General features: G+C 41.6%; 2 protein-coding genes across 4 annotated transcripts in view; both read right to left on the bottom strand.

Moving 5' to 3' along the window:
* The window catches only part of LOC142071475 (uncharacterized), a 366,622-nt gene that overhangs the window by 192,898 nt on the left and 149,706 nt on the right, over positions 1 to 24,018 (bottom strand). The gene's annotated exons all lie outside the window — the stretch shown is intronic.
* The window catches only part of HACE1 (HECT domain and ankyrin repeat containing E3 ubiquitin protein ligase 1), a 92,207-nt gene continuing 87,759 nt past the window's right edge, over positions 19,571 to 24,018 (bottom strand). For all 3 annotated transcript variants that reach the window (XM_048844918.2, XM_048844917.2, XM_048844920.2), the window contains 2 exons: positions 21,004 to 21,117; positions 19,571 to 20,504 (listed from right to left, as the gene is read on the bottom strand). In XM_048844918.2, coding sequence (XP_048700875.1) covers positions 20,402 to 20,504; positions 21,004 to 21,117 — 217 coding nt within the window. In that variant the 3' untranslated portion in view covers positions 19,571 to 20,401. The remainder of the gene's footprint in view (positions 20,505 to 21,003; positions 21,118 to 24,018) is intronic.

Genomic DNA, 24,018 nt, shown 5'->3' on the forward strand with positions numbered 1-24,018 from the left:
AAACTACTCATTTAAAACCCCAGATGTGTAAGTAGATCAGGAAATGTCTAGGAAGACATGATTAGGTTTATTTCTTTATGGTTAGTGGATTCCTCTGTGCTAACCCCAAATGCTTTTGTTTTGCTTGTAACCTTTAAACTGGACCTCAAGAAAGTTATTCTTGATGTTGAATTTTTGTAAGTGGGTTTTTTAAATTTAGCAATAACCTGAGTTTTCAAATGTATTTTCTTTCTTTTTTGTTTTTAATAAAATTTACCTTTTTTAAGAACGGGGGGGGGGGTAAAAGAACTTGAGGGTACCCCACAGGAAAGAATTCCCAACTGAGCCTTCCTGGGTTCTCAAAGGGGTTTTTGCACTTGGGTGGTGGCAGTATATACCCATCCAAGGTCAGAGAAAAGCTGTAACCTTGGGAGTTTAATACAAGTCTGGAGCGGCCAGTATTAATTAGTAAAATCCTTGTGAGCCCCCACCTTCTGCACTTTAAGTGCCAGAGTGGGGAAATCAGCCTTGACAGCGACAGTACTTCGGGGCCACTCTTTTCTTTGTCAGTGCATCTGAGAAACACTAATTCCTCTTTTACGTCACCAGAGATGTCAGTGGAATAAAATATTCAGAAAGTCATTGAGAGCAACTTCATCCTTTTCCTGAAAGGTCCATAGAAATTCAATTTTTTGACAGAAACATGCAAATGCAGCAAAACACCTTTTGAGGCCACCTATGACAAAGTCCACAAGGAGAAAGAAAATACGGTCCTAAAGACGGTCCTTTACAGGCTTGTCTTGATCACCTCCATCATCTCCTCTGTTTTTGGATGGGTGTATTGCTCCTAGAGGATTGATGTCAGTGTTTGCTGCAACACATGCTTTGTAAATTTAATTCCATTTCTCATACAATTGTTCAGTGAGAAGACCCTCAATGTTGTCTCTTTCAACATCAAGTGTAGCATCTCAGTGCTGAAGGACCAGATTCTTTTCACTGATGGGGGTTAGAATTTTCAGCCAAACTGAAGCAAATAGAACACTTAAATTTTGACATGTATTTTACTAGTCTAGGAATATCACTTCTGCTTTTAGCAGTCAGGCTCAATTCAGTCAACTCATTCTATGTCACTTGTAAGCCTTTCAGGTTATTGGCAAAAGAATGCATACAATCAATATGTGCAGTCCATCATGTACTACACATTGAATGGAGTTAATCGGGAACATTTTTTTCAAAATTTCCCATCACTGTCAACTTGTGTTAAAAATCTTGTACAATGACTGGGAGATATCCAAAGAATATACTGTAATACAGCCAATGGACAACTCAGCTGAGTCAGCATGACCAAGTTCAGTGTATGTGATGCACATGTTGGGGGTGGGGGGTGGGGGGAGAGGGGTTTGGAAAGTGCCTGAGGATTCAGTCAAAGAAGCCTGAGCTCTAGTGTACTTTCCTATGGTGCATATTAGCACCATTCTCATAAATTTGTCCATGACAAAGTTAGAAATCTAATTCACGTTCTGCTGTGATGTTGTGAATCAGTACAGCTATTTCCTCATCAGTCTTCTTGGTCAAGTCTCTCAAGCACAAAAATTGTTCCTGAATCACAAAGTGACCAGCAAGTATTTGAGGAATGTTTGTTCCTCGTGGGAGCTGGGTGGTGTCGCACTGGAAATTATTGAAAAGCATGTGGCTTATTTAACCTCATCTAGGATTGTTTTCATGACTTCCCTGTGCATTCTTGAATAAAATTTATTTTGCCTCTCAGGTAGTAAGTAATGTACCTGAACTCTCTGATGTTACACCTGTGCCTTTTACCCACAGTCAGTATGGTCACTGAAAATCTGGCCCTGCTTGGCTAATGAATCAATAATACCCAAGAAATTGCCATTGGATTTATCACTCAGCTTGCAACTTGTGCCACAGAAAGCTAATCCTCATTCTCCAAGAAACAAAATAACATCTAAAATACATTTCAGAATTTTCTTCCACTTTTCTTTTACATTTGCAAAATCTGTCTCCCATAACAAGTGGATGGTTTTATCACCTTTCAATCTTCTTGGGTCCATCCATTTAATACGGCAAGCTCTGTGTGTGCTGTTTTTTCCATAGTCAGGGATTCACCTATACAGCTGGTGCCAGCTGCAACCTGCAGCCACCCAATTAGCTTGGCTAATGTTGGAAGAACACCTTGTGTTGTTGCACCTTGTGGGAAAAGTTGACCTGGAATGCAATAAATAGCATGTCACATCACACTATCCAGACATGGTTAACTATTTCTCTGTTAGGAAGAGTACAGGGGAGAAGTGCATAAGGAAACAGCTTTTCTTTGGTATCCCTTTCTGGATGGATTTTTATCTTCCATTTATGAAGCACAAGTCTACCTATCTATGTCATCCTGTTTTACAGGTCCTGCACTTGAAAGGATGTTCTCAATGGAAAAATGAGGTAGTTCACATCCATCCTTATCCTATAGATGTTGTTCCTTCTTCTCCTAGTCCTGGTCTAGATGAAGTGCATCAGGAGGAGGATTACTGTCATCTTTCTCTTCTTCACCACTCCCTAATTTCCATCCAAAGCATTCTAAAGTTTGATGTTGTGAAGGCAAAGGCTCTAACAGGGTTCAAAAAAGAACTAGATAAGTTCATGGAGGATAGTTCCATCAATGGCTATTAGCCAGGATGGGCAGAGATGGTGTCCGTAGCCTCTGTTTGCCAGAAGCTGGGAATGAGCGACAGGGGATGGATCACTTGATGATTTCCTGTTCTGTTCATTCCCTCTGAAGCACCTGGCATTGGCCACTGTTGGAAGATAAGATACTGGGCTAGATGGACCTTTGGTCTGACCCAGTATGGCCATTTTTATGTTTTTAAAGTTATTTTCCCTGCTTCTTGTTCTGCAATTTTTCTTTCTTTTTTTCCCCTGAACCTGACTTGTATATACTTGTATTTGACTGAATTCAACTCTATGAGGGTAAACAAAGTTCAGTGCTGTGTTGCCAGCATAAATGCAATGTTTCAACATGGTTTTACAAAAGGTAGATCGTGCCAGACCAACCTGCTCTCCCTCTTTGAGAAGATCACTGATTTTTTAGACAAAGGAAATACAATAAATCTAATCTACCTGGATTTCAGTAAGGCATTTGATACAATTCCACATGGGAAATTAAGTAAATTGGAGAAGATAAGGATTAATATGAGAATTTAAAGGTGGATAAGGAGCTGGTTTAAGAGGAGACAACAACAGGTCATACTGAAAGGTGGACTGTCAGGCTGGAGGGAGGTTACTGGTGGAGTTCCTCAGGGATCAGTTTTGGGACCAATTTTATTACTGACTTTGGCACAAAAAGTGAGACCACGCAAATAAAATTTGTGGATGACACAATGTTGGGAACTACTGCCAATAGGGAGGAGGACTGGAATATCTTGTATGATATTCCAGTCCTCCTCCCTATTGGCAATAGTTCTGGGCACCTTGTAAACTGGAATAATAGAAATGAGAAATGAGATTTAATAGTGAAAAGTGCATTTAGGAACTAATAAGAATTTTTGCTATACGCTGGGGACATATCAGTTGAAAGTGACAAAGAAGGAGAAAGACCTGGGTGTATTAGTTGATCACAGGATGACTATGAGCTGCCAATGTGCTGCAGCTGTGATAAAGGCTAATGCAGTCCTAGGATGCATCAGGTGAGGTATTTCCAATAGAGACAGGGTAGTCACTCTCTCACCATTATATAAAGCACTGGTGAGACCTCATCGGGAATACTGTATTTAATTCTGGTCTCCCGTGGCCAAGAAAGAAGTCAAATTGGAACACGTGCAGAGAAGGGCTACTAGGATGATCCAAGGAATAAAAAACCTATCTTATGAGAGGAGTCTCAAGGAGCTTGGCTTATTTAGCCTAACTGAAAGAAGGCTGAGGGGAGATACGATTGTTCTCTATAAATACAACAGAGGGATAAATACCAGGGAGGGAGAGGAGTTATCTAAGTTAAGTACCAATGTGGACGCAAGAACAAATGGATATAAACTGGCCATCAACCAGTTTAACCTTGAAATTAGGTGAAGGTTTCTAACCATCAGAGGATCGAAGTTCTGAAACAGCCTTCCAAGGGGAGCAGTGGGGGAAAAAAATGAACTGGCTTCAAGACTGAGCTTAATAAGTTTATGAAGGGACTAGTATGATGAAATTGCTTAAAATGGCATGTCGCTGATCTGCAACAGCTAGTGACAAATATTTCCAATGGCTGGTGATAGGATATTAGATAGGGAGCACTCTAAGTCACTACAGACAGTTCTTTCCCAGGAATCTGCCTGGGGGGTCTTGCCCCCATGCTCAGGGTCTAACTGACCACCATATTTGGGGTCGGGAAGGAATTTTCCCTGGGAGATTTTCACCTTCCTCTTCAGCATAGGACACACGTTACTTGCAGGTTTAAACTAGTGTAAATTGTGGATTCTCTGTAACTTGAAGTCTTTAAATCATGATTTGAGGACTCAGTAACTCAGCCAGAGGTTAGGAGTCTATTAGAGGAGTGGGTGGCTGAGTTTCTGGGGCCTGCAATGTGCAGGGTCAGACTAGATTATCACAATGGTCCTTTCTGACCTTAAAGTCTAGGAGTCTCTGACAACATGGACAATGTCCCTACATCTAGGGCAGTGGCTACCAAACGGTGGTTTCCAATCAGAGCTGCTGCCAAGCTCTCTCTCTCTCTTTCACCTGCTCTTTCCCCTACCTCCTGTGGGAGGGGATGGCTCCTCCTCTCCCTGCAGCATGCCAACGAGAAAGGGGAAGGAGGAAGCCCTTGGAGCAGTCCTTCCCCCGGCCTAGAAGTGGGAGAGGGGACTGGGAACCCTGAAGCAGTCACCCCTGGCCTGGGAAATGGTGATGAAGAACCCTAGGAGCAAAGTTAAGCAGGGTGAACAAAATTGATGGGGCACTGGGAGCTGAAGTGGGCACATGGGGCCAGAATTATGGAAATGGGGGTGGGGGGCAGCCTGGAATGCATAGTTTTTAGATTCCACAGTCACAGAAGAATGGTACATTTTACAAAGCCAGCTTCCCCTGCAATGTTGTGGGATGGCCTCCACATACCAAGACAAAGAAGTTCCACAAGACTGCAGCAAATGTAGCTATATTTTTTCCTTTTCAAATGAGCTTTTTTTTATTATTAAATGCTGCTCATTTCGACTGCGGAGTTAAATATTTGTTCCAATACAATGGTCAAGCTAGCGGAAATACTGCAAACGGAACACAATTTAAAACTGAGAAAATAGCACTAGTCACTGGGCTTAAAGATTTGTCCTTACACGATGAAACCAGTGTTTCATTTTGTAGCTGATGTAAGGAGCCAAAGGACTTTCTCCCCCCAGAGAATCTTTTTGAAGGCTGAAGGTGTATGACTGCATCTGTTGTTCCAGCAGAAGGCTTTAAAATACACTGTACTGCTGGCGGAGGGAATGGGGGAGGGAGAACAAAGCTATTTCAATCTATGAATAAAAATTCTGGCATACAGATACAAAGTGTTTTTTATTAAAATAATTCAGCATCCCCTGACTACCTAAAGTAATCCCACCCGGAATAACTCCAAGATGAATGACCATATTTTGGAAAAAAACAGTTGTCATGTATTGGATTGAGAATCACAGCCTGTAAGAAGCAAGGAAAGATCCCAGATTTTCTTAGGCAGAGACTGTGTAAGTAACAGATTGGATCTAAAAAGATTAGTTCTAGTTCAGCTACAAGGTGTTGGGCTCGACAGAGTTAAGGACTGGGTAAAATTCTATGGTCTGAGTTATTTATCCAGGTGGCCAGTCAAGATGATCACAATGGTCTCTTTTGGCCTTAAATTCTATGGCCGAGGACTTGGTTTATATAAGACATTGGACATAAAAATAGATTTAAAGGAAGGGTTGGATCAAAAAGTCACCAGAAAGGGAAAGGGATTACAGAGTTAGCACTGATGCACTAGCCAAGTAAGCAGCGTCCTTTTCTTTTGGATGGAAACTTCATGATTGCTATCGATCTTTCACCTCGACGTTGGATTAGTGCAGTATACTCCACATGGTGCTAAGCCTTTCAGCCCTCTGAAGACTGCAGACAGTAGAAATGCAGTTGCCCACCTATCAAGCAGTATTTCTGAAAGGAAACACACTACTCCAGTAATCTGAAAGTTAGGAACTCTGTTTTAACCTACTAAATCCTAGATAGTTTGGGATCTACCTGCCTTATAAACTGCCTCTCACCTCCCAATTCCATGGCAGGTGTGTTTTTCTGATGTGCTGAAGGTAAAAAACCCCAACTGTAAATGATGGGGTCTGCTGAGAGGATGGTCTTCATAGGGCAATTTCTGAACTTGAATGTATTTTTTTCTTATCTTTCCCCATTGGCTCACCAGATCCAAAGGTGATCGTCTCCAAAGCAGACTGCAAGAACATCTGCTCTTCAGTGAAATGGGATGATTCATTAGCTACTGTGTTTTGCCAGTAAAGGCATTGAGTTGTGGGAGGGAGAGGGTCAGCAACTGATGTCTGGGAAAATATTTTGTTGGCAGGGTGCCATTTTCTAGTGTTGATCAATGTATTAAACTATAGCTAGATTAATAAAATTCCTGGTTAATTTTTTTTTTTTGTATTACAGTAGCACATAGAGGCCCCGTGGGCCCATTGAGATCCTTATTGTACAAACATCATAAGATAACCCCCTGCCCCAAAGAACTTGCAATATCGAAAGACCAAAACACACACACACACCAAAAAACACTGTGGAAGAAAAACATGCACAAAGAGACAAAAGTGACTTGACCAGATCAGTAGCAAAGCCAGGAATAGAACTGCAGTGTCCCGAGGCCCAATGCACTACCTGCAATCACTGGACCATGCTGCTTCTCAAGCATAAAGACAGCTGAAAGAGGCTAAAAGCCCTTACTGCCTCTGTGGAGCAAGGCAGTCAAAACTTGTATAACTGGGGTATAGGGTCTGGAGGCAAGTTAGTCACTTTTCTGACTGGGTTGATCTGAAGCAGAAGCAAGATCTGCAGCCTAACACTTCAAGGAAAGGCCAGGGATGTTTTCTGTGGAATGGGGTCTGCAATGAGAACAGGGTTTCTTATTTTTATGCTACTGAAAAAAGTACACATAGCTAAGAGCTGTAATTCAATTAACATAATGATCTCTTCAATAGTCTAAATCAAATCAAAATATTAATACAAATTATTGCAATGTATTGGAAAAGGATGACTTTTTACATTAAAGGGTTATCATAGTTTTTAATGCACTTTTTCATTACCTCAGCTCACTTTGCATTTGATAACACTATTATTAGAGTCACAACAGATCATCATCAAATAGAAAAGAAACCTTAATGAATTTTAAAAAGGCTGTAAGTAGGCTTGTCCAGTGTTTTGAATGTCATTCTTAAACCACCAGGACCTGTTCAAAGCGACACAGATTCCAGCTCTGTTCAAAAAAGTCATTTCCATCAAGAATGATAAACTTAATGCAAGAAAGCACCGTCTGTTTGAATTTCAACTAGCTTGAGTTTCAATCTTTGTATGGAAATTGCTTTAGAGTAAGGTCAAGAGAGATTCTCTCTTCTTAAAGGGAAGACAGACTACCACTGTTCTAAGTAGTTTTTAAACCACACACACAATTAATATTTCAAAGGCCTTTTCTAGACTAGGAAGGTGGGGTTGAAAATGTTTGAGCTAGATAAGGCTCAAAGGTGTAGATGTGGTAATGAACCATTAAGTTCTCTGCCCGCAGAATTTATGTTCACAGGAGTTACCATAAATAACCTAGTCATTTTTAATTATAAATGCTTCTAATAGTCAAAGAATGATGCACTCTAAGAATGGGAGTTCTTTCATATTGGCAACCTGTGCCCCATCACTAGAAGCCCAATAGGCTACAGCAAACACTGTAGAAAAAAATGCATCTCACAGCAGGGTAGGAAAAACTCACGCTAAGCAAAAAACTCTCTGCTGAATTAGCAAAAGGCCCACTATAGACTGGAGTCAATTGTAAAGAAACAAACCCTGCCAAACCCTATTTATTGGTCTTTCCTTTCTCTCCAGGTGGCTCTCCCAATTTCTGTGGTTGTGAACAACTTTTACACTCCAAACAGGGGGTGGGGGGAAGGGGAAAATCTACAGACTCAAGAATTTCTTTACCTCAGGGAGACCTGGCCAGTCCTCCCACTCACCAGCTAGACCAGGGGTGGCCAACCTGAGCCTGAGAAGGAGCCAGAATTTACCAATGTACATTGCCAAAGAGCCACAGTAATACGTCATCAGCTCCCCATCAGCCCCCCCGGCCCGTGGCTTCCATCATTGGCAGCTCCACCGATCAGCGCCTCCCCCTCCCTCCCTGCACCTCCTGATCAGCTGTTTCGTGGCGTGTGGGAAGCTTGGAACGGAAGGAGAGAGGGCAGAAAGGGGTGGAGTGGGAGCAGGGCCTGTGGCAGAGCAGTGAGCACCCCTTGGCACATTGGAAAGTTGGCGCCTGTAGCTCCAGCCCCGGAGTCGGTGCCTATACAAGGAGCCGTACATTAACTTCTGAAGAGCAGCATGTGGCTCCGGAGCCAGAGGTTGGCCACCCCAGAGCTAGAAGTATCTGTGGCCGAAGCATCCCCATCATTTCAGACATTAATTCTCAGAGCCATGAGATCTAATTTCTCACAGGCACCATTCTACCAGGGCAAACAACCCTTTGTAGTCTGCTTCCTGCCTTTAATTTCCTGTTTCTCCCCTGCTCATGCCATCCAGCTGGAGCGTTTCTGGCAGAATTTGCAAGGCAAAGCTCATTGCAGTGCCTATCTGTAGGTCAGATCATTAACCCAGTCCTGCGTGGGGTTTGTATACCCTATCATATATTGCCATTCTGCGCCGCAATAGCACACAAATATTCAGAACAAGTCCAAATCCTAACAAAACCTGCATCTATTTACATTCCTAGCAGTATGGGGTATGCTTGGAAGCGTTAGTCTTTAAATATTTGTATAGTAGACTCACAATATATAGTATATTTCTAGCATTAAATGCACAGACAAAGCACATTAGCCACTTGTGTATTTGTTGAAATCTTTGCACATCCACCCCACCCCCCTATATCACTCTTCAAATATGCAGAGTTTTCTTTCCTCTTCACATAATTTGTAGACCAAGATGTTTTTTTTATATTGGACAATGCTAGGGTTCAGTTTCCTGTCACCAAAGTGTTTAAATTTGACTTGACAGTAGCAATTGCTTTTTAATCTAAGCAAACTGATCTGTCAAAGGCAATCAGTACAGTGAAGTTATCCCTGGAGAATCCTAATAATCCAACAGTTGAACTCTTGGCATAGAATGTCACAAGCACTTAATGCAGTACATATATACAGCTACACAACATTCCTACACAAAAACTACAGGCTCAGTTGTGCACCACTTAATAGTTCCAGCACTTCTTATGAAACAATAGACCTGGTTTTGGCCTTTGTCTATTTCTAATTATATTAGTATGAAATTCTCAGGCAAAAATAAGGACACATTCAATGCCATGAAGATATTTATTACTAAGCTTCTAAATCAGTTAATATTCAAAAAGTGTTTGAGAGAGCTCTCCCTCGGGGCAGAGTAAGAGTTAGGAGTAAGGAGTAAGAAGGTACAGTGTTTGGCAACTAATCTGATGGGAAGGAAGTCAAAGTGGCTAGAAAACTGGCCTTAGAGGAAACATCTCTTGATGGCTCATTACAGCCCCCCGACATTTAGGTCCCAATCCTGTAGACACTAAGGTATGCGTTGCATTCTAAATGCGTGAGAAGGTCATTGAAAAGGAATATGTTCTACCCACATGACATGGCACAAAGGGAAAGATTAGAAATAATGGGCATCTAATAACTTTCTTTGCAATCAAAATAGAATGGAAAATTTTTGACCTTCAAATCAAAGCTGCCATGGTCTCAAAATTACAAATTAAACATTTTACTCACTCGAGCCGTCATCTTAACTCAGTGGTTTATGTCGAAGTTTTTATCTTACTTAAAATAGCTCAGTTATCTTTAAGTAAACTAAAAGAATTGCAAAATAAACAGCCGCATCATTTCCTAGTTTCCCCCCCTCCCCCCGCCGCCCCTCATTCTGTGGTCCCCCTTGTCTGTACACGATGCTTAGTCGGTAGAGAAGTTAGTTCCTTGATTTAAATTTTGCTGATCTTTGACAAACTGGAGTGGGTTTCTTGAATTGGTTTGTGTACTGTATGCCTATAAAACAGATCACGGTCTCTACCCTATCGCTGTGTATTACCTCTGGTCATAAACCGATGTGTTGAACTGAAGAGAATACTTGTATTCTTACAGCCCAAGGACCCCTAAGGAACTTGAATTATTTTAATTTGAAGCTTTGACTCCTAATATCAATTTACAGCTGCAAGTGGCTAATTTTATGTTTTAACTGGACAAATAACTCTGTTGTGTGGCATGCTCAGAAGTTCATTGTACCATCTCATGTGTAAAAAAGTTAATCTGGGGTTTACTAAAGTGCTGGTGATTTCAAAAGGTTCACTGAAAAGTTATCCAGTTTCAAAACACTGTACAAGCTAATAAAGGCATAAATTCAGTACAAAAATCTCTCTGTCCATGCTGAAAACAAAGCTTCCTTTTCTCTGCGCAAAAGTAGCTCAGTTACAAGTAATTAAAAAAAAAACAAGAAAGTTAGATTCCTCACAGCCTAGAAGAAATAATCAAATTTACAGTACTTTGCATTCTCTTTAATGTGTTTATTTCATTTTATAAACATAATTAAGAAAATAGTACAAGCTTGCTTGAAAAACACAAAGATTTTTCTCTTGTGAAACTGTCTCCCCAATTCCCCATTCTCTGTCCCAAGGGCCTCAGATTAATTCAAAAAACACTTAGAAACGGGCCACAGGCCACCACACCTGTATAGCTTGGCACTGAGACAAAGCACATAGCTCCTTCTCCCTCAGTTCTTGTTTAGCAGCCTGTTGACTGACCTTGCAATCAGCCACACAGCTGGATTTTTCAAACATTTTTCTGAAGCGGGAGGAAAGTTTTCTCTAAGACTGTGTCATCTCAGGAATAAGAAAAGGAAAACACAGAGGGAACTGAGCACTTAACAGTGGGAAACAAGAGATTCCAAAAACAACAGCCAGTTGCTAAATGACCACTTTAGGGCTGCAGATGCTTGGCTCTGTTAAATGTAAAGGGTCTGCCCCAGAAAGGTTCCCTGGGGAAAAGGTTCCTATTGGAGGACAACCCTGAAAACCTTGTGTAACTTCTCTACTGACAGCAGCCAGTGCCAGATTCGTCAGAGAGAATTAACAGAACAGGGAAGTTATCAAGTGATCCATCCCTGGCTGTCCAGTGCCAGCTTCTGGCAGTCAGTTGTTTAGGGACACCCAGATCATGGGGTTGTATCCCTGCCCATCCTGGCTAATCGCCATTGGTGGACCTAGCCTCCATGAGCTTATCTAATTCTTTTTTGAACCCAGTTATAGTTTTGGCCTTCACAACATCCCCAGGCAATGAGTTCCACAGATTGGTTCTGTGAAGAAATACTTCCTCATGTTTATTTTAAACCTGCTGTCTATTAATTTCATCATGTGACCCCTAATTCTTGTGTTATGTGAAAGGGTAAATAGCACTTCCCTATTCACTTTCTCCACATCATTCATAATTTTATAGACCTCTATCATAACCCCCTTTAATCATCTCTTTTCTAAGATGAATGGGCCTAGTTTTTTTAATATCACCTTGTATGGAAGCTGTTCTATATCACTAATTATTGTTGTTGCTCATCTCTGTACTTTTTCCAATTTCTAATATATCTTTCCTGAGATGGGACGATGCAGTATTCATTAATACATGGATTTCTATAGTGGCATTATGATATTTTGTCATTATCTATCCCTTTCCTTATGGTTCCTGACATTGTTAGCTTTTTTTAAATGCTCCTGCACATTGAACAGATATTTTCAGAGAACTATTCCCAAGACTTCAAGATCTCTTTCTCAAGTGCTAATTTAGAACCCATCATTTTGTATGTATAATTGGAATTATGTTTTGCAATTTGCATTACTTTGCATTTATCATCATTGAATTCATCTGTCATTCTGTCGTCCAATCATAGCGTTTTGAGAGATCCCTTTGTAACTCATCGCAGTCAGCTTTGGACTTATCTTGAGAAATTTTGTATCCTCTGCAAATTTTTCCACCTCACACCCTTTCCCAGATCATTTATGAATATGTTGAACAATCCAGGTCCTACTACAGGTCCTTGAAGTACCCACAATTTAGCTTCTTTCCATTCGAAAGCTAACCATTTATTCCTACCCTTTGTTTCCCATCTTTTAACCAGTTACTGATCCATGAGAAGACCTTCTCTTTTATTCCATGACTGCGTAGTTTGCTAAAGAGCCTTTGGGGAAGGATCTTGTCAAAGGCTTTCTGAAAGTCCAAGTACAATATATCCACTAGATTGCCCTTGTTCGCATGTTGACACCCTCAGAAATTCTAACAGATTGGTGAGGCATGACTTCCCTTTCTAAAAGCCATGTTGACTCTTCCCTAACATACTGTATAGGAAGCTGTAGCAAAGTGCGGCAGGGCCCCTTTGGCTCCTGCCTCTGCTAGGTCCACAAAGTCTCTCTGAGGCCCTGGGGTAGTCACCACTGATGCAGTTTGTTCACAGACTTCTTCCCACCACCATTTCACCATGTACAGTTGGCCCTTCCCTCCCTCTAGCCTGCAGATGGTGAAGAGCTACTTCCCCACTTCCACTCCCTGCCTTTTCCCTTTCTTTCTGCTTCTCTTCCCTTTCTTTCCCCCTTGGCTTCCTTCCCCTGAGGCTTTTATATAGCCCCAGGCTAATTAGCCAACAGCTGTCTCTGCTTCCCCAATTCGGGCCAGGTCATCTCCAGCCCGCTCTAATTTAGTTCCCTAAAAAGAAGCTGGTGCAACAGAGGGCTGAATCAGCAACATTTTGCCCAGCACCCTGTCACACACCTCCCCACCTTCTCCAACTGCCTGGTTCGCCCCTCCATGTCCTTCCCTTCCTCTACCGAGGGGGAGAGGGCTTTACGGGGGAGTCTCTTTCCCTCTTTCAGGTCAATTCCAGGGTTTGCAAACTACACTACATGGGGTGGACAGCCCCACAGCTCTGCTGAAACCCACAGGTCCTTGTGCCATTCACAGCCCCTGAGTGTTCCCCCGTTTTTCCCCCCTTCCCTTCTGTCATGGGTTTGTGGTTGGTCCCAGCCCTCTCTCAGACACTCAGGGCCTCCTGTCTCCAAAGCTTGTCCACTGGGGCCTGGTCTCTTCCTTTGGGAGTCCGCTAATAAGGGCCTCTGCTGGGCCTTGCTCTCCAGTCAAAGACTCTGGGGTGGACATTTCGTCCATACCTTCCCTCTCCCTTTTCAGGCTCTATTGGCTTTTTTGCTCGGGGGTCTCTACCCCCATCCTCAGGGAATCTCCTCTTTTTCTTATCTTGGGCTCGAGGGGCACCTGGGCCGTAGGGTATTGCCTCCTATCCCCAGGGACGCATTCTATGTCCATCTTCTCACGAGGAATCCACCAGTGGGCCTCACCAGCTTCCTTTGTGCCAGAGAGCAGGCCAAGGCAGAGTCCACCAAGCATTGCTGGGGTTTCCTCCCCACCATTACTGTAATGGTGGACAGCTTCCGCCCCTTCCCCTGCCCTCCAACATTTGCCCAGCCATAATCCATGTCCGGGCAATCCCCCTTCTTGTGTCCCGGTCATCTGCACTGCCAGAGACCGCCAGTCTGAACCCCATGGGGGCCCCTCGGGAATCCTCCTGTTTGTTCTTTGGGCCCTTCCCGGGCGGGGGTTTTCTGGACAGTCTCCCAGTCTCCACTTCCCTGCTCTGCCATCTCTCCTTCCTGGTGAAGTCAGTCTCCACATGCTCCTCCGTAAGCTTTAGAGCAACCTCGACCATATTCGGCTGGTGCCTCCTCACCCACACCTGTATGTTCTCGGGAAGGCCCCATAAAAACTGCTCTAGGATGAGCTCATCCATGATCTCCCCCACTGTCTGGGCATCCGGCCTCAGCAGCAGATGGCCCAGTCCATTAACTTTTGGGCAAATGCCCAGGGCCGCAAACCCCCCCATCTACCTCGCCAACCAGAACTTCTGGTGGTACTTCTCTGCGGACACAATCCAGGATGGCTGCCTTTACCGCTTCACAATTCCATGTAGGCTGCTTGGCCTTCGCCGGCTAGGTAGAGAACCAGTCGCAGGGCTCAGGTTGCCCTGTCCCATCCAGCCCCCATAGCTACTAGTTCAGATATGCCTAGGAAAGCATCGGGGTCATTGGCCAGGCCCATTTTACACAGTCCTAAGCCCAGTACCCGAACACCATTCTCTCCCATGAGACTCACCACTTTCTGCAAGAGCTGCTGTTGGATGCCGGCCTGCTCCCAAATGAAGTCCTGCAGGCTCTTCTGCTGTTCTGCCTTTCAGGTGAGCAAGGCCTGTCTCTCCAGCTGCTGGGCTTGCTGAAAACTCTGCATTGCCTTCTTCACCTCCTCTTGCTGCTTAAACCAGCCATTGCAGGGTCTCCTCCATCTCTGGGCTACCAAACACTTGCTCTAGCATGGAATCCTGGACAAGCCCCCATTTGTAGCAGAGCATGGCAAGGCCCCTCAGACTCCTAAGTCCACAAAGTCACTCTGAGACTCTCAAGTTAGTCACCACTAGTGCAGTTTATTCATAAGCTTGTTCCCACCATGTAAAGTTGGCCCTTCACCATCTACAGATGGGAGGGAAGCGCTACCTCCCCTCTTCTACTCCCTGCCTTTTCTTTCTGCTCTCCCCCCCCTTGGCTTCCTTCCCCTAAGGCTTTTATACAACCCCAAGCTAATCAGACAACAGCTGTCTCTGCTTCGCCAATTAGGGCCACATCATCTCCAGCCAGCTCTAATGTATTCCCCTAAATGAGAGCTGGCATGACAGAGGGCTGAATCAGCAACCCTTTGCCCAGCACCCTCTAACAGAAGCCTATATGCCTAACTCAGGCTTTGTAAATTCCATTGTTGTTCTAGTGGCTTTATAAATCAGGCACTGCAATGCTCAGCATCACAATGCCTAAGTCCCTTTGTGGGCTCAGGCCTTAGTTAAAGTTGTAGTGACCTATGCTTTTAGCTTTGGAGATGCCCGCTTCAACCCCCAGTCATGGCCAAGATGGCAGTCACCACCAAAGCAGGGACTTGTCTGGGAGGAGTTTCAAAATCTGTAACGTTTTGGCAACAGGCAAGATTTCCTAGCTGACTCCAAAAAACTGAGAACAAGTCAACTATTAACAGAGGACTGCTGCTAGCCAGAAAGAGGCTAAATTTTCTGTTTGCTCATTAGGTAAATTAAACTGGTGGTCTCTAAGGCTCAAAAGGGGAGAGGGTGTAGAGAGAGAGCGTAGCTAGATGTGAGAAAACAGAAGTGTAAATGTTATTCTGAAATCCTACCTCATGATACAAATGCTACAAACGAAATTTTTATTCCATGAACATGCATTGCTATAGCAGCAGAAAGAGTTTGGAGAAGTCTATATTGGAAGAACATAGTGGTGGGCTTAACAATGTCTGTTTAAAAAATGTAATGTTTTTCAAATTGCTTACAATGATTTTATTAAATGTAAATATTTGTACAGTAAGCAGTTGTTTGGTACTCTCTCTTTAATAAGACCTGCAGTCAGGATTTTGACTACAATTGCCCTGGGATTTGACTAATCTTTCTGAGACAGAACTTTGGCCTGTGCTACATCAAAGAGTTAACCAGAGGTGCAGAAAGGGGAGTGTAAAAGTTTGCTCCTGCGGGAATCTGTGCCATTGCACACACACAGAATTCATGTCCCTTGCAGAATTTTTTTTCTCTGCAGAAAATGCATTCTGCCAGAGAGGCACTGAAATTATGCCTTTCGCCCACCAGGGGCTGCTATGGTGCCAGAACAGAGAGCAGCTCCCACATGGGAGCAGCCCAGCTTTGGATAGGGAGAAGAGGCTACTTTCCTCCAGTGCCCTACCCCTGGGGCCAGGTGAAGAGACATGGGTTATGGAGGGAAGGGACTACTTAGGGTACATGGGACTGCTACATGGTCCCACACTTGAGAAAGGCTTTGAAAACTGCCCAACGTAAATACAACCACAAAGGATTTTTTTAAACATGAATTGCCAGATTTCTTAAGTGGAATTGGCATTAAATATTTTTAATAGTACAATCTTAGAATCCTCAGAAATTAGCCTACAGAAGATTTAGCTCAAAGAAATTATTTCCCTCCTTCTTCCACTTTTAGCCCGTTACTGTATATTCCATGTGAATTACAACAGTCGTAGTCATTAGGTTACTTCTCACAGTTTATGGTTTTAATGATTTTTGCAACATTAGACGCACAACATTTTCAAGCATCAAAAACCAGCCTTTCCTATCTAACATTTTTATAAAGATAATAAAAGCTAATGAGCACTCATGATCTATGATCTGACAAGACATCTGTTCTTTTCTTTCTGAGATGATAAAACACCTACTGTGTCTTGTTCTGGCACAGTGGGAGAGAACAAATATGATCCAATTAATCATTTTAAACTATAAGCTATATTAAGTTATAGTTTCTCAACAGGCTTGTCATACTCTGTTAATAGCTTGCAGGTGTTCTAAAATAGCCTTTGCAATATGATTATTAAATCTTGCTTTCATCATGTGGTCAGCTCCACCTAGTAATCCTGTTTATGTATATTAAATACAAAAAAATGGTTAATGCACATTTAAGGCTGAGCTTCAAAACCTGCAGAAGCAAGGATAGGGAATTCTACATATCATGGCAACAAAAGCTCTACTTCCTAACACGTATTTTGATAGAGTTTTTCATTACATACTCATAAAAAACTTGGCACTGATACACTAGCAGGCAAATATTCTATAAATATGTATGTAACAGAATAGAGCCCTTTATCCACGCCCTATTGTAATAATTTTGTACAAGCATGTCTTGTAAGGTGTCATTTGAAAACTCAGTTTGCTGGAATCATCCTGATAAAATATGTATGGCAACATATAATTTTACATACAAAGATTTCCCTGTATGATAACACATGTTCCCAATCCCACAGCTCTGACTAAACAGAAGTTGGTAAACAGGTCCGTCAAAAACAAAGGAACGTGTGTTCCGCTTAATTTGCATTTAAGCAGTAAACAGCAAGTAGGGAGGGAAGACAACAAAAGTTCAAACAGGTGAGAAAAAAGCAACAGGGACCATCCTTCCACATAGACTTTTTGTCTCCAGGTGCCCAGCTAGAAATGTTTCTCAAGACAGGGACTGAAACTACAAAAAAGGAGGGACAAACACCCCCAGGCACTCCACTCTTCCCGCCCATTGCACTCACTGCACCTGAAGGGACAAAGGAAGCAGTCAGACTCTAGGGGAGGGGTCCAGACCTACAAGGTTTGGTCAGTAAGACTGCTGTGAAAGCATGTGGTGAGAAACTTTGCTTCAATCTGATATAGTTTGTTAAGTTAGGTAGTAGTAGGTGTCTTATCTTTATTTTTCTTGTAACCATTTCTGTCTTTTATACCTCATTACTTGTACTCACTTTAAAATCTATTTTAATAGTTAATAAACCTGTTTTACCTAATCCAGTGTGTTTAAACTGAAGTGTCTGAATAACTATTTGAGATAATCAACTGGCATATTATTCCCTTTAAGGAATAACAGACTTAAAATATTTTATTCTGTCCAGGAGAGGGCTGGACATACATTTTGGGAGGGAAATCGGAGACTGCGGTGTGTTGGGATCATCCTGCAGTATAACCAAGGCTGATGAGAGCCAGAGTGCAACCCAAGTGTGGCTGGAAGGCTGCATTACACACAGACATTCAGGGTGTAGCTTGCATGCTGGAAGGCTGTTTGTGAGCAGCCCCAGTGGGAGCTACTTCAGCAAGGCATTGCAAGGCACTCAGGGTTGCAGGGCAGCTGCTCATTAGTCTGGATTGTACCCTGGTATGTCACAACAGATTAATTAAGTGGAAGTACAGACATGTGGACAGTGAAATATTTTATTTCTCACCATTTATCTGTGTCAGAAATGGTGTGATTGGTGACACTGTAGAACATAACAGAAAACAGTTGCCCTTTGCAATTTATCATACATGTATACCACCGTCCAAATACTTTAGGAATATTTTTCTGAGAAGAGCATTTATTTAGCTCAACTAGTATTTACACTGTTTATGTTTAGTGTATTGTATGTAGACATCTGTGACCTTTTAAAAGGGGAGGGGCAGGGATGCCACCTTTGAAATTAGAATATAATAATTAGCTCCGATCTTTTTAAAGAAAGATATTTAAAAGGTAGTATCTCTCAACATAGGAGAAGTATGGTAAAATATGCAAGTCTCTATCTTTCTGTAGAATAAAACTGCAACACGTTTGCTCAGCCACCTATAATTATACAAGAATCCATGTATAAATCAAGTTATTTTAAAACAATGTTTACTATTTGTTTGACAACACTATTATGCCAACAGGTAAAATCCCTTGAATACATTACCCCTGTATGTTTTGGTACAAAGTGGTTAGATTGTCCTATGGATCAAAGTATTTACTTCTTTGATAAGAAATTACTTTTAAAAATAGTGGATTACTTGTGTGAGCTTTGTCCTCCTTTTCCTATGTCAATTACTGTCCTTTTAACATCACTGCTTGCTGTCCAGGATCCTTAAGAATATGTAGGGATTTAAAGACTCATTTGAAGATTTTTCAGACCTCCCTCCATATACATGATAATATTTCTGCATCAATGGACTGTTGCAAATCCATTAACAGAAAAGTATAAGACAAATATAAATACAACTTTGAAAATTGTGCATTCAGTCTTATGCCATTTGATGTTTAGTGTTTTAGATATTTCTTTTTAGCAGGCAGAGTTTTATGCTCTTTGCAAACAGCTGTACTCCACAATGAAAGAGAAAATGTGAGAAGTAAATGTTTGACAGAAATTGCTTAGTCATTACAAACCAAAAGCACTTGCAAGTTAAACGCCTGACATAAGCAAAAATATCCCAGGTTAGCTAGAAAAGGCAAAAAGTACAATTTTGTAGGGAGTAATGCTTATTTTACAGAAGGAAAACAAGATGGCAGTAACACTATTCAAAAGTCTTATGGTGTAGGACTTCATGTACAACCAGGGAAAAAACTCTTATCAAGATGGATGAACTGAGCTTGTGTGTAGGTGGGTTGCCCTCTATACAAGCATCTTAGGGGAAAAAATGCCAAGACAGGAGAGTCCTCCAATAGTTTAAAGAAGCTTTTTTCAATGTAATGTGAAGTATTACTCAGGAGTGGTATGTTTTCTTTGCTAATTCTCTATGAGATGTGGCATAGGATTCTTAGTTATTACAGTCTCCTTGGTATCTCCACACATTCAAGCTTTTTCCTTTGTGCAATGTGAAAGCCTACTCAAAGCAACAGTCTTTGTCAACACAATGAAAGGTATATACTCATGCAAATGATGGTGCAATATGATTGTTCAGACCATTAATATATGAATTCGGTCCAGACAAAAACCAAACACTGGACAGTCACAGATTCTGCTAAAATATTAAAATTTAATTATACCTTTTCCACAGAGGACTATCGCAAGGCACGAGAAAAGGTATTCTTCGAATAAAGAACAGATATACATCTAAAACAATATATATAAGTTCTAAACGGCAAATTGACAACGAAGTCACAAATACTTTAATATTTAGTATAATATAGTGTACATGTTCATATAGAATATAAATTAGATCTTAATTCCATCCGCCGTTTACTTTTTCAGTGACAATGGTCTAAATTTTTACATTATATACATTAAAATACTAAAATGTTAAAAACCTTTTAATATAGGTACAATTCAATAACTGGGAAAATACATTAGATCTGTCATTTTGTACACTATCTAAATCAAACTTTCTATACAGTGTTCTCTGCAAAAATAAATGGCACTTTTACATGCAACAAGACACACAATACAAGTGTGTGTGTTAACAGCATATTATGTGAGTAGGAGGGAAACTATAAAACTCATTCACTCACACAGTTGAGAATCAGAAATAAAATTGGTGGGAAACATTGTGACAAACCTTCTCTTCTTCGTGTTATTTTAATGCTAATGAAAGTATACTGCTTTCAATACTAATCTAACATTAAAAAACAAAGATACAGTGTACTATGAAATTTAAGTCATGTAACAGTATCACAGACTTACTTAGACAACATAATGGACAGCAAACAGATCCTTTATGAATTTAAAAAAAAAAGTCAGCCCTGTCTCTGGGTCACAGCATCTAGGCTGCTTTTGTGTTGACAGTTTCCAAAATTACTTCTGCCACTCTGAATTGTGCATCAGTAGTCAGGTGAGTTTTCCAGACTTCATTATGCCATTGTGTAACCATAGCTTCCACAGTGTAATGCCACAAGAAGCCTGTTCTTAAGGGTTTCTTTGCTTGGGTATTCAGGTAACTTGAGCATGTTGATACTAAAATAAAAGCATCACCATTAAATAGGAGAAGTAGAAGTAAAAATTTGATTGTTTTGTACTAGGTAATTAACATGAAACTGTCCTCTCAAATATGTATTCAAATCAGAAAACCCTGAAGTTGTCATATTTATGAAAAAACGCACTGCTGCATTGCAGTACCCGTCAGCATTCAAATGTACTGCAAGAAAATAAGTTCCTTGTGGTTTAAAGTAAAAAGCAATACAGTAATTTAGCTTGAAGCGTCCCTTAGTGATATTGTACTGCCTTCCATTAACTACATGGGAGTAGTTAAGGTTTCTCCTTCAAAAATATACCTATTTATGGCTTAACAACCAGTTTTATGTTGGATCGTGGGTATGCTCCAAACTGACCAAAGGTTTTCCTTTTAATTAGGTTGTACAAGAGGGTTGTACCTGAAGTGTAAAACAAATAATGAAAACAATGAAAGGATTCTGCTCAGTTTCTTAATGCATTTAAATGAAACTATTTAACATACCATGTACTTGATGTTGGTAGCAAATTTGGAGTGTATGGCACAGCTGCAATTGTGAAATTCTGCAATCCACTGCCACCCATTATATGGGCAAAGCCACCATGAGGAACCCTGGAACTGAAAGCATCCACCAATTATTAAAACATTAAAAGGGTACTTGGGAGCTGAAAAACCAGCACACTGTAGAAATCTTGTATTGCCACAGCTAATGACCACCTGCTAAAAAATGGTTACCGACCTTTCCGCAACTATTGTTCTTCGAGATGTGTTGCACATGTCCACTCCATTAGAGGTGCATGTACAACTCATATACAGTTCGCAGATAACGTTTTCCCCCTCAGCAGTACTCACTGGGGCAGCTCAAGCACCCTCTACGGCCAAGCGCCACTGCATGCCAGTAGAAGAGGACAGAGTCGCGCCCAATCCTCCTCAGCTCCTTCTTACTGGATAGATTCTGATAGAGAGAGGAAGGAGGGCAGGTTGTAGAATGGACTGGGCAACACATCTGAAAGAACGACAGTTACAGAAAGGTAGGTAACAGCTTTTTCTTCAAGTGATTGCACATGTTCATTCCATTATAGGTGATTCACAAGCAGATTAACATGGAGGTGGACTTGGAGTCTACCCGATCATTGTAAAACTGGCATTGTTCCTGGACTGATGGGAAACTGCATAATGCGCAGTAAAAGCGAGTACTGATGACCAGGCTGCTGCTTTGCAAATATCTAAATAGGTACTTGGACTAGAAAAGCTCCTGAAGTTGTATGTTCTCTACTCAAACGAGCCAACAATCGTGGCATGACATTAGCTAACTGGCAGCACAAACAAATACGAGAGAAAATCCTCTGAGTGGAAACTAGCATGCCTTTCACCCTGTCCACAAATCACAACAAATGACTGCATTGAAGTTCTAAAGGGTCTGGTGCTATCCAAGAATACGGCTTTCCTCGCACCCAACAAATAAAACTTCTCCTCATCTGTATGCATGGTGAGGCTTCAGGAAAAACATCAGGCAATGTATTTGCTAATGTGGAAACTGGAAGCCACCTTGGTCAAGAATTTTGGGTGAGGGTACAGGTAAATTTTATCCCCATGGAAAATTGTACAAGGATGTTCTGAAACCACGGCTCAAAATTCACCCAATCTCCTTGTTGATGTTATAGGAACCAGAGAAAACACTTTCACAGAGAGGTAGAGTAGGGAGAGCATGTCGCAAGAGGTGCAAAGAGAGGTCCCACTGATTTTGTTAGTAAAGTTGAGATCCCACGGGGGAACAAGTCTTATACTCAAGGGTATAATCTGTTCAACTCTTAGAAATCTGGGCACTGCCTTGAGAGGTGGGCGGCTGCGGAGCAGTGGCTGTTGGCTGGGCATCAAGCTCTGAAGGCAGCGTCCTGCCAGCAGCAGTGCAGAAGTAAGGGTAGCAGTACTTCAACCCCCACTTCAATAAACTTGCAACTCCCCCCTCCCCACAACTCCTTTTTGGGTTAGGACTCCTACAATTACAACAATGTGAAATTTCGATTTAAATAGCTGAAATAATAAAATTTACAATTTTTAAAATCCTATGACTGTGAAATTGACCAAAATAGACTGTGAATTTGTCCAGACGTCGTGACCATTCATGGTGAGGGGAGAGAGTCCTGTGTCGGTGATCTGCCAACTTGTTCTACTCTCCTGGAAGGCAAACAACTTGGAGGTGAATGGAGTTAGTTATGCAGACTTCCCAAAATAGAACTGCCTCTGGCACAGTTGGGCGGAACATGATCCTTCTTGTCTATTTATATAAAACAGTGTTTAACAGACAAGATATCAACAGATTTTTTTTCCCAGAATACGTGGATTAAAGACAGAGAAGGCTAGACGACATGTAGTTTCCTGATGTTTATTCGAGTCCTCAGATTCCCATTCTTCTCAGATAAGCAGCTACCAGTGCCATTCACTTTGTAAAAAAAGAAAGGGGCTGCTGATATGGCAAATGGATGTTGTCAAGGTTCCTTCCCCACTCTGGATTCTAGGGTACAGATGTGGGGACCTGCATGAAAACCCCCCAAGCTTACTTTTACCAGCTTCGGTTAAAACTTTCCCAATGTACAAACTATTTTACCTTTTGCCCTTGGACTTATCGCTGCCACCACCAAACGTCTAACAGGGATATAATTTGGAAAGAGTCCGTTTGGAAACGTCTTTCCCCCCAAAATCCTCCCAAACGTTACATCCCCTTTCCTGGGGAAGGTTTGATAAAAATCCTCACCAATTTGCATAGGTGACCACAGACCCAAATCCTTGGATCTTAAGAACAATGAAAAAAAATTCAGTTTCTTAAAAGAAGAATTTTAATAGAAGAAAAAGTAAAAAGAATCACCTCTGTAAAATCAAGATGGTAAATACCTTACAGGGTAATCAGATTCAAAACAGAGAATCCCCCTAGGCAAAACCTTAAGTTACAAAAAGACACAAACAGGAATATCCATTCCATTCAGCACAGCTTATTTTTTCAGCCATTTAAAGAAACCAGAATCTAACGCATACCTAGCTAGATTACTTACTAAGTTCTAAGACTCCATTCCTGTTCTGTCCCTGGCAAAAACATCACACAGAGAGAGAGAGAGCGCGCGCAAGAGCGAGAGAGCTTTGTTTCTCCCTCCCCCCAGCTTTTGAAAGTATCTGGTCTCCTCATTGGTCATTTTGTTCAGGTGCCAGCGAGGTTGTCCTAGCTTCTTAACCCTTTACAGGTGAAAGGGTTTTTCCTCTGGCCAGAAGGGATTTAAAGGTGTTTACCCTTCCCTTTATATTTATGACAGATGTACTGTGAATTGGTAATATGTTCCATTTGCTATGAACCCGAGGAACTTGTGGTTGTCTGGACAGATTGCTATATGGAAGTAAGCATCCTTTAAGATGAGAGCAGTGAAGCAATCACCCTTTTCCAGAGAAGGAATAATGTAAATTGGGTGACCGTGCACAACTTTATTTTCTTCAAGTTCTTTATTTTCTTGTTTAACTCTCAAATCTAAA

This window comes from Caretta caretta, chromosome 3 (genome assembly GCF_965140235.1).
Source record: "Caretta caretta isolate rCarCar2 chromosome 3, rCarCar1.hap1, whole genome shotgun sequence".
Classification (NCBI taxonomy): Eukaryota; Metazoa; Chordata; order Testudines; family Cheloniidae; genus Caretta; species Caretta caretta.